Raw genomic sequence first — 11,062 nt, 5'->3', positions numbered from 1 at the left:
CTCTAGGTGAGCCTGCTTTAGCAGGGGGGTTGGACTAGATGATCTCCTGAGGTCCCTTCCAACCCTTACGATTCTGTGATTCTGTGACTGTCCCGCTGAGGTTGCAAAGGGACAGGTTGGCAGTGGCTGTACTGCTGGGCTGGAGCACGGGCTGACCGCCTCTTCACCCAGGAGTCCTTAATATCCTTAAAAAATATGAGGCATCCTTAATACCTCCTCAGCCTTTCCCTGCAGCTCGGTGGCTCCATCACTGCTGCTGACATTGCTTCCCTGGCAGGAAAACTGCATGAGGTTAGCATGGAGAACAGCTGAACTCTGTCCTTGCTGGCAGTGTGGATGCTGCTGGCTGGTGAGATCCCTGCTTGGATGGAAGGGGAGCCAAAGCCTTTCAGCGTGTAGACATGACACGATCGATGCTCAGAACATATAAAGGCTTCTTAAAGTATTAACAAACAGACTCTTTTTATAGTTAATACCCACAGCATGTTTGTCCATAGCACAGGCTGAGTTATTCACAAAACCAGCTACTGCATCACTGTTTAGATTTTAAGTTTCAGAGGAGCTCCAAAATATTTTGTGTTGTGTTTTAACATCATAGGATGGTATATCGGGAGTTATCCCAGGCTACCCTTGACTACTATTCTGCATTTTTACAGTACAAAACTGGCTTCTTTTCTATGTCTCTCTGCCCATTTCTCTGTCAAGTGGAAGGTAAACCTACATGTTAGAATCTATGCTTTCTTTATGTTTTTACTCCATTTTTTCCCTTAACCTTACCTGGAAAATGCACTGCTGAAGCTGGTGAGCATTATACACCAGAAGCTCACCCTCTTTACTTGCTTAACAGAAAAAACATATGCTATTGCCAAGATAGATTAAAAAAGTTGAAGCCTAGGTAGCTGCTTTATTTCCTGGAGTTCCTAATGGCTGTATGTATTTTGAGTGTCAGCAATAGTCAAACCTATAAGAGGGATCAGTGACTGCTTGATATCAATGAAGTTTTAAAAGTTTGTCTCAGTTAGTCTCACTTGTGCAGCGAGCCCTATAAGAGGGATCAGTGACTGCTTGATATCAACGAAGTTTTAAAAGTTTGTCTCAGTCTCACTTGTGCAGCGAGTCCAGCACTTGTCTGAGCCTGAGGGGCGACAGAGTGGTCCCGTGTGCTTAGAGGGGCTTGGATCTCAGCTGTGACCAGCCAGGGGAGATGGGAATGAAAGAATGAAAATGACAAAGAGCCACAACTTCTGCTGTAGGAGTTAACATTGTCCAGATTTCTACACATCCCCCCAACCCCAAAAGTTAATAAGAGAAACTTGGAGAAGTCCTCAGCTGTAAATTATGTCTTTAATCCAATTATGTCCCGTGAAAGGTATTGGAGTGAATCGGCTGGATGATATGTTATAGTCCATGCCAGTGCGGTGCCTACCGTCATCAGAAATGTTTCTGAAAGCTTGAACGCTGGTGCGTTGTGTTCATCAGGTGTGTGCCTTAGGACTCCTGAGAATGTGGTTTATTTGGGGGTTTTTTCGAGACCTGGAAATACAGTCAGAGGCAGTAAACTGGCCATGGATTATTGCAAGGGTAGAACATACTTTATGTGGTGTACTAACCCTGGGCTCTTTGGGCTGCAACTGCCTTGGCAGTTCTTGGGGTTTCCCACATTTGGAGCAATAGGAAGGGGTTGAGAATGTCATGGAGCATCAGAGTTTGGCTCTGAGGCTTTTGAGGCTTGGTAGATCTTGTAAATATCTAAGCTTGGCAGCATCAACTTGAGCTGGATGACGAAGAGGCTGAGTCCATTCACAGGACCCAGTGTTTGCTGGGGAATGGGAGTGCAACTGTGGATCAGCTGAGGTATGGTTACCTCTTACCCCATAGATCTTGGACAGGTCTGGGGCAAGAAACTAGAGGTAATACATGTAGGAAGTCCTCCTAAGAAGTGAGCTGTAGAAAAAAAAAACCTGTGGAGTGTAAAGCAGGTCAGACTCTGGATCTGTTTATTGGCAAGGAAATTGCCATCAGAACATTGGGTAATAGATGCTGGCTGTGCTTAGTTTCACAATTACCTGACCTCCTTGATCATGCTCTACTCTTAGCTGTAGCCATGTCCTTCTAACCTGCTTGTGCCAGAGGGACGCTGCCATGATCTGTGTTCCTTAAAAATGAGGAGGTGCTGTGCAAGCAAGGGTAGCAAGGGTTAAGTGCTGGCAGGACTCTGTGAACCCCCTGAGAACTACATCCCGAACAGGGTCTGTGCCAGCCTGGTGTACGTCCCATGGTTGGTTATGAAACAACCATTTCCCTCCAGCACTAATGCTGTTGGAGATAGCCTCTGCTCCTTGTCACAGAGGGGTGATTTCTGCTCTCAAAGCAGAGGACGATGAAGACTTCGTTCCTATCATTCACTCGAGAAGCCTTTCACACCCCACTGCCTTGTTAGGTACCTTTCTTTGAAGCAATACCTTGGCTGCTTAGGGAAAGCAATAAGCCTTCAATAGCCTCTCCAACTGCTCCATGGCAAGGGAGATCTTTATGGTCTCTCCTCAAATCATTTACACCAGTCTATACCAGCTGATATTTTATGGCTTGTTTTGAGAACTGCACTTTGAAATGCAGATGTCTCCTCTTCCCACCAGAGCCGGGCCAGCCAGCGGTGCAGGGCATGGCCAAAGCAACATGTGCACCATGCAAAACCCAGTCCTCCTGGTTTGCATGCAAAGAATTTGCGTTGCGTAAGAACAAAAGTCATTCAGGTTGGAATTGCCTGTTTGCTTTTTGTGTTTGGAGAAATACAGCGTGCGTAGTCCCAACAGAGGCATCTTGTAGCAAGAGCTGAATTTTGCCTTTGCGTCTCAAAGGCTGGAAGTCACGTGGGCCCGGGGAGTAACATAAACCCAGTCCTCCTGGTTTGCATGCAAAGAATTTGCGTTGCGTAAGAACAAAAGTCATTCAGGTTGGAATTGCCTGTTTGCTTTTTGTGTTTGGAGAAATACAGCGTGCGTAGTCCCAACAGAGGCATCTTGTAGCAAGAGCTGAATTTTGCCTTTGCGCCTCAAAGGCTGGAAGTCACGCGGGCCCGGGGAGTAACATTAAAAAAAAAAAAAGCCAGAACCTGCCAGAAGGAATTCACAATAAAGGGATAGACTTTTTTTCCTTGTGACTAAAACACCTGTCACGGCTGCCAGGACTCTGCTAATTATACAATAACTTTATTATATCCCACTTGGAAGAACAAACAATACTTGAAGGTCCAAAAATGAGCAGCCTTTAGACTATATTAATGCAAGCAGAATGACTGCATGGAGCCAGTGTTCATCGTGTCTTCCCAGAAGCCCCAGAAAGTAAAATGGCTTGAAGGCTCCCCTCTTTGTTGCTAGTGCTACATAATAAAGTAATTGTGCAATTAGAAGTAGATTACTGATGGGAGAGAGGCATTTTCTCTGCCATGTAGGTAAAAGACTGGCCTCTCTGAATAGGTTTGAAGCCTCAATGCAGCATCTCTGCTTGTTTTTGCTTGAGCTTCTGGTAGCCCCTGGTAGTGTCCGGACAGGAGAAAAGGAGCATCTCTAGCTGAGTGTGGTTTTTCTTCCCATGTGAATGTGTAAGGGAGGTCCTCATGGAAGGTTGCGGTGCACTCCTCACATTGCCCAGCTGCTCAGGATCCTGTGTTTATGTAGCATGAACGTCTGTAGCATGGATAAGAGGGTTTCACCTCATGGTGGAGGTGTTCGTGATGTTGGTTTACAGGTCAGACCCCAGGATGGGTGAGAACAGATAGAAGTGGGGAATAATGTATTAAGGCCTGATGTACCCCAAGGTTTCCAGCCTTGGCAGCTGGTAGCAAAGGCTGAAGTTAGAAGGTCTAAAAATGAAATAAAGTATAAGCCAAAAATTGGGGTACAGCTGAATATTGTGAAATAGCTCTGTGTGGGAAGCAGGCCTTGGCTCTCAGGTAAGGATGCTCTTTCCTTCATCACTTTTTTTTTACCTATGGGAGCAAGCCTGCCATTGGTTAGGGCAAGATTAGAGCAGTGATGTTCTTGGGTGCAGGCACCTGAGTGTAAGGAGTTTTGGCTGCAGCAGGAGGCTGAAGGAGCTGGAGCCTGGCTACTGGCTGGGCATCTGCAGGAGGGAGATGGGTGTGGGTGCATTTGGGCACGCTGGTGTTTTGGGGACCTCCTCCGTGGAGGTAAACAAGGATGTATAAGTGGGTGCTGGGGGACTTGGGGAAGGCACATAGACTGTTCTGAGGGCTTCTTGCTCATGGAGTGGCAACTCCAGGACCTTGCATGGGGGTCAGCGGAGACGGACCACCCTGAGCTCCCTGCCAGGTTCCACTCAGCCTGGCAGGGATCAAAAACAGGTCCTATGAGCAGGCAGCAGATGGGGAACTGGGAGTTAAGAAGTACTTGAGATGGTGGCAGATGAATTAGAGGAGACAAGGAGGAGGGAATCTTCTGAGTTTGTTGCAGCTCAGTCTGAAGGTTGTGGCACTGCCTTCTCCATATCTTGTTGGGGGCTCTCCTCTCTGCCATCCTTGGGTGCCTGGGGCATCCAAGGGGTGCCAGCATGGCAGAGAGTTCCTCCCATGGGAAACTGCCTCTCTGCTCTTGCTCCAGTGAGAGCAATTAATGAACAGCAGAGAGACTGTGGAGGGATAGGAGACTTCCATTGCTCCCATCTTGGGCATCTGAGTACTTTGCCTTATTTCCTTGCCTGTCTAATGGTGCTGCGAGCTTTTTGGGGTAAGGGGGAGATGTTGCCATTCATGGTGGTGGTGGTGGGAGGCATCATGAGCTGAGCAGGATCTGCTCCAGTACATTGTGGGTCCCTGTAGGCGTCAGCCTCACTGAAGGGCTCTGTGTGTGTGCTCAGGTGAAACTGGAGGAGTGGAAACAAGATGGGCAACATGCTGGGCAAGAGAAATGGTGTGACTGTGGGTTTGGGGTGAAATAGATCATCTTTGCGGGCGATGTTTCTCCAGTCTAAGCTTGGCTATGTGTTCTGCCAAGCTCGTGATGCCAGGATATACAGACACCACAGCAACTGATCTATCTTGTGACAGCCCTACTAGAGGACTTTGTGCAGGACTCACCTCTGATGTGGCATCACCTGCAGCTACTTTAATCCCTGCAGGATTGTTAGCCTGGCACCCCAAAACTAGGAGAGAAAACTTGAGGTGTCTTCCCAGCCCTGTGAGCTGCCTGGAGAAAACTAGCCCTGGGTATGGGACAACTGCCGGGAGGGCTAGGACAGTGATCCACTGCAGACCCTCAGTGATCTGCACCCATGTGGTCAGCAGGTCTCGCGCGTTCCCTTTCCCCTGTTGTGCCTGACAGATGTGCATGGTGTTTGCAGGTCCCGTGGCAGTGATCAGCGGAGAGGAGGATTCAGCCAGTCCCCTTCACCACATCAACCATGGCATCACGACGCCCTCATCCCTGGACGCTGGCCCGGACACGGTGGTGATCGGCATGACCCGCATTCCCGTCATCGAGAATCCCCAGTACTTCCGACAAGGTCACAACTGCCACAAGCCAGACACGTGTGAGTGCCCGATCCGGCCAGAGCCCCCTGCGAGGACCAGGGGACGGGCTGGGGGGAGGGGAAAGGAGGGCAAGGAGGAAGAGGTTAAGAGGATGAGGAAGAAGAAAAGGAGGTTTTTGAGGAGAGTGGGTCTTGGTATGGTCCAGAAACCAAAGTGAATCTCAGGTCTCAGAAATCACAACATACATGTAGGTGCTTCCAGAGAAGACTTTCCACTCTCACCTTCACCTCCCTTCACCTTCCCTCCACCACCCACCAGTCACCTTCCTCCCTTGCCTGAAAGTGACATTTGAAGCCGGGCTCTGCCTTGTTGGCTCTGAGCACGAGGTCCCAGGCGTGAGCAAGAGCCGCCTGGGAGCATGGGGATGGAAATGACCCCTGCCTGGCTGGGGAAAGGACCTGCCTCCCCTTCTTCCTCCAGCAGTTTCCCAGCCATGGGGCTGCCTCCTTGGCTCCCCACGGGGCCAGGGAGAAGCTCAGGACACGTGGCCATAGATGGGGCAGATGCATGGAGATAAAGAACAGGAGGCTTAGATGCTGGTTGTCTTGTTTTTATGGACTTCTGTAAAGCTTTTGCAGCTTCCCCTTATAAATCTGGGTTGTGAACTGGCCTCATTAGACTAGCAGGTGGTGATCAAATGGTCCTCTCCGTTTCGCGCTCCTAAATTCCGGGTGTAAAAAAAGCGCTGTGTAAAAGGACGCAGGGAGTGCCGCACTGAAGTCGCCTCTGCTCTCCCCTTCGCTGTGCTGACTCATGAGCACAGGAGACATAACTCAGCCCCTGGACACAGGGAGGAGGCCGATCGCCCAACCTGCAGAAACTCATTCAGCATTAAGTGCTCCTGTCAGGAAGGGGAGCTGCAGCCGCTGCTCCCGTGGAGGTGTCCCTGGGGCAGCCCCTCCTGGGCGCTGCGAGCTGGTGCCAGAGCTGTTATCGCCGTGTTCTGCTTGCTGGAGTGATGGGGTGTACCCAATGAACGGGCCTGGCTTTCCCTTTGATTTTCATTTTAATGTGCTAAATTTGGACTGTTTGTAGAGAGGGGGAGGAGGAAGGCGGTGATTAAGCAGGAGCGGAGAAGCCGAGTGTAGTGTGGTTTTTCTGTGCCGTTAATTATATATTTTACATTTCTTATAGCACCTCATCTCAAAATGATTTACAAACTCTGATGGCTTGGGGGGGGAGGCTCCCCCACTTTATTTTTTTCCTTCCCCTCCTGTGCTCTATTGAATCTCTTTAATCTACCTGCCGACCATTTCAAGACGTGGGTGCTGTTGCAGCTGTGCAGTAGCAGAGCTTAAATCCCAAAGGATTAAGTTGTGCTCTGAGCGTTTGCCCTGTGGGGCTTGTCAGAGCTGGGCGGGTTGCAGGGGAAGATGCTCACAGCAGGATTTGTCCTCAGAGTTTCCCAGGGCTATTTGATAAGCATCTGAAGAGTTCGCAGAGGTGCTCAGGGGTGGCATTTGGAGCTGTTTCTCCTGTGGAAGGTACTGCGGGGGTGAAATGCAGCACTAGTGACAACTGTGCACATGTGGAAATCCTCAGCAAATCGCCACCTCCAAGTTCCAGGTTTCCCAGGGTTGCAAGGCAGTGGGGCTGAATCCAACCCCCCCTGCCGGTTGCTCCCTTTGGGTGCTAACAGGAGGCAAACCACAGCTGGGTGCTAGCAGGCTGAAAGCCCTTATATTTTTTTAGATTTGCTTGTCATTCATGAGGCAAAGCCCCCCAGGCTTTGAGACCTCAGGCAGGGCTAGATCTGGGGGGTGTGTATTGTATTTTAGTCCCCAGGACTTTACTTGGGCAAAACTTCTGACTTCACTGGTGGCTTTGCTTGAGGCTGGAAAGTTTCATAGTTCACCTTTTAAATTAACCATGCTTTGGGGAGCTTTCGCTGTAAGGGTTTTGTTTGAGCTGATGTGCTCTGCTCAACCTAAACCTGAGCTGGAGAATATTTGTTGCTCCCATTCTCCCTGTGGTTTTCATGCCGGAGAGTTTTTCTTTGCCCCTGTCTAGAGCTTGGACATAAGCATTTCTTCATTTGCTGTCACTTGTAGAGAGGAGAACTGCTCTGGGCTCAAGAGTGCCTCGATACCCAGCTGAGCTGGTACTGATTCAAGCTGTCACCTCCCTCCTGCCACCCACCTCCTGCAGAGCCCCCACCCAGCTGTGAGCAAAGGTGCTTTCTGGCACCTGGTGTCTCTCCTTTGCATGGAGGTGTTGCTAAAGCAACATCTTCAGCAAGCAATTTCTCTCTCCGTTGCGAAGCCTTTCTCCTTCCTTCCTCCTGCAAGCATCCCTGTGCTCTTGGATGTTGTCTGGGTTGAGGACATGCCGATACCCATTACCCCGCTGCAATGAGGAGAGCAAACTCTATATGCTTAATGCAGTATTAATAGTACATTGATGTGATATAGATCTCTGTCACCCTCTATACTAGCAAGCATCGCTTATCACGCAGGGATGACAGATGTTTATTCCCAGCCACTTAGCTCTGCATAATGGAATTGCAGCTGAAATATGGAGAGCAGCTCCCTGCCCACAGAGCCGCAGCCCCTCGCTCCCACTGCGCAACACTGTCCTGTGGGCTCTTCTTGTTAACCTGTCCTCAAGGAGATGGAGATGTGTTCCTCACCGTGGATGTGCTGTCCTTGCATCCATGGGATGAAGGGCACAGGAGCCAGCTCTCACATCTGACTTTCTGGGATTTTTGCAGTCATCTCTTACCCACTTTCTGCTACTGCCTGATTTAGGGAAGCAGGAGGGACAAGCTTGGCTCAGAGCCCTTTTTCTCTTCCTGGCTGAGGGCTTCTCAAAGAGCCATGGAAGAAACTGCACCACCCTGTTTTCTTGTGATGAAGCACCAAGACTTTGAGAAGATGCTCCCCCCATCTTTCTGCTATAACTCCATGGCATGCTGGGGCAGCACTAGGGTTTGCAACAAAACCTTGTTTCAGCCGTCCTCAGCTCTCCCTGAAGGGTTAAGCAAAGAACTTGGCAATGGGGACAGTGCAACACAAATTGATTTCAGAAGAATAAGCTGAAATGGTCTTTTTCTCCTGATCTTTTGCACATGGAGAAGAAATCAAGTGACATATATGCTTGGCAGATGTCAACAGGAGGAGTGACAGGTTGTGATGAGTTTGCACCTCCCTGTATTTGGAAATAAACAGATGTGAAGAACAGGACTTGTTGTGGAGCAAGCACCGTGGGCAGAATATGCAATGAGGAGATGGGGTGTAGGACCACATAGCTTCAACCAGTGGTCAGGGGTTTTGGTAATGCAAAACATGATCCAGTCCATCCATGTTTGTGTCCAGAAAATGGCTATCAGTCCTTGGGCAGGAAAAGTCAGCTCATTACAGTGGGTAGCTCCTGATCAGTGGAAAAAAAGGGAGCATCAGCTTGAAATAAGTTCATGAGGCTGTTGGTAGGACATCATTCTCATACATATGCTTCTTGGCAGTAACAGCAACTTTTAACCTCAGCTCCATCTTTTGATGTTCAGGATTCGAATGTGCAAAACGGGTAATTATAAGTAGCTGGAGATTTTTGTATTGAAAGACTGGTAATGTTTCAGAAGAAACATTTTGGAAAATTGTTTTATTTTAACGGTAGCAATTTATTATCAGCACAATGCATCAGATGGAGATTAGTTCCTGGATCTGATCTCTCAGGCTTTACTCAAATGCCACAGCACAGTTTTGCAGTTGCTCTGTTCCCTCGTGTTTCTTGTCTGACCAAAGAGGTCTTCTCAAGAATGATACAAATCAGAGAAAAATACCCAAACCTTGATGGAGGAAATTAATCTGGGGGGCAGATCCCCGTCTGCCTCCCATCAGCGGATGCTCGGTTCCCACCAGCGTTGTGAAGCTAGATTTTTGGGGCAAGTGGTTTGATTTTGGTGGAGGTTGTTGCCAGACACAACTGGAGCTGTCTGTGTTTTCCCCTTCTAGGACTGGCACAGTCTGGGGCCTGGGACGTGTTCTCCATGCGGGTGGAACAGCCGTCCTTCCGTAGAGTCCTAATGAGGGTTTTTTTTTTCAACCTCATCTATTACAGGCTGCCCTGACATAATTACATATTCGAAGTTAGTAATTACACGTATTCATGCTAATTATGATTTTGGTGGAGGTTGTTGCCAGACACAACTGGAGCTGTCTGTGTTTTCCCCTTCTAGGACTGGCACAGTCTGGGGACTGGGACGTGTTCTCCATGCGGGTGGAACAGCCGTCCTTCCGTAGAGTCCTAATGAGGGTTTTTTTTTCAACCTCATCTATTACAGGCTGCCCTGACATAATTACATATTTGAAGTTAGTAATTACATGTATTCATGCTAATTAAGTAATTAGATATAATTACACTAACTGTAAATACATGGTAATCGGCTAAAAAGAAGTACTTCAGAAAAAAACAAGGCAAATCACACAATAAAAGCGCCATCAGCAGTCTTTCACTCAGTACCCTGTCTTTATCTTATATTTCAGTGCAGTTTAAAAGGAACATTGTGGTCATTTAAAAAATCATATTTTTAAAACAAATAGCTTTCCTTACCTCTGTTTCTAATAGGTCTTGGAAAAAAAAAAACCAATGGGAAGGATATTTACCCTTACCACTGTAAATTCGTTTTGTTTGCTTGGTGTGTTTTGTTCATCCTGGGTATGGGAAGCTAAAAAGTATGCAGCATTTCTATTTTTGGTCAGTTCATGTTCCCATTTTTGCCAAAAACAACAACAACAAAATAAAGTCATAAATGCTTGCTGTTTCATTTGGTTAAAAAATAAAACTGGACCTGTTGGTAGTGGAAAAGAGAAACTTTTCCTCCCCCCACCCCCAGGGATAGGAGAATTTGTTAAATATTATTTTCATGCAATATAAATGTGGAGCCCAGTGTGAGGTGACAGCAGTGCTCTGCTGACCAGTGCCCAGCTTGGGGCTGGGCTGTACAGGTCTTGGATCCTCCCACAGGTCTCTGCTATCTCTCCAGTTTCTCTGAAGTTCTCTTTTTCTCTACTGTCCTCTAACGTGAAAGCCCCAGGCTCTTTTCCAGCAGGACCCAGTGCTGATTGCTCCTCTGAAGTAGGCACTTTGGGTCGAGACTCTTCTTCACTGGGGCTCCTCACTGTTTATGGTGTTGTCCTTCTCAGTCAACCTGCATGAGATACTTTTGGAGGCTTTAACAAGGACCTATGAGTAGCTGTATTCTCATTTATGTGTGTTTTGCTACTCTACTCTGTGTGTCCTCATTTGTCCTAGCAAAGCCTGGGTTTCTGGCTTGGATCCGTCAAAGTCCTGACCTCAGCCCTCAGCTGCCAGTAGGTAGAAGGCATTGGAGGTCACTGCAGGGACCTTCTGCCTCCAAATTTCCCTTCCTTCTGATTTGTGGTTGCCTCTCACAGAAACTGTTAGGAGCTCCAAGTGCTGAACGTAAATGTCCTGCAAAAGATTTGGATGTTGAAGAAACCCCTCAGGGTCTGGCTGGCTGCTTCCAAAGCAGATGTTGCAGGTACCTGAAGAAAA

The 11,062-nt window shown here is 48.2% G+C and overlaps 1 protein-coding gene across 5 annotated transcripts in view; it reads left to right on the top strand.

Annotated features, from left to right (window-relative positions):
* Positions 1-11,062, top strand: part of NTRK3 (neurotrophic receptor tyrosine kinase 3) — a 224,353-nt gene that overhangs the window by 120,425 nt on the left and 92,866 nt on the right. For all 5 annotated transcript variants that reach the window (XM_009635072.2, XM_009635071.2, XM_009635069.2 and 2 more), the window contains one exon: positions 5,359-5,547. In XM_009635072.2, the coding sequence (XP_009633367.1) occupies positions 5,359-5,547 (189 nt within the window). The remainder of the gene's footprint in view (positions 1-5,358; positions 5,548-11,062) is intronic.

This window comes from Egretta garzetta, unplaced genomic scaffold, assembly GCF_000687185.1.
Source record: "Egretta garzetta isolate BGI_Z169 unplaced genomic scaffold, ASM68718v1 scaffold322, whole genome shotgun sequence".
Taxonomy (NCBI): Eukaryota; Metazoa; Chordata; class Aves; order Pelecaniformes; family Ardeidae; genus Egretta; species Egretta garzetta.
This window is presented reverse-complemented; position numbering and strand designations above follow the sequence as displayed.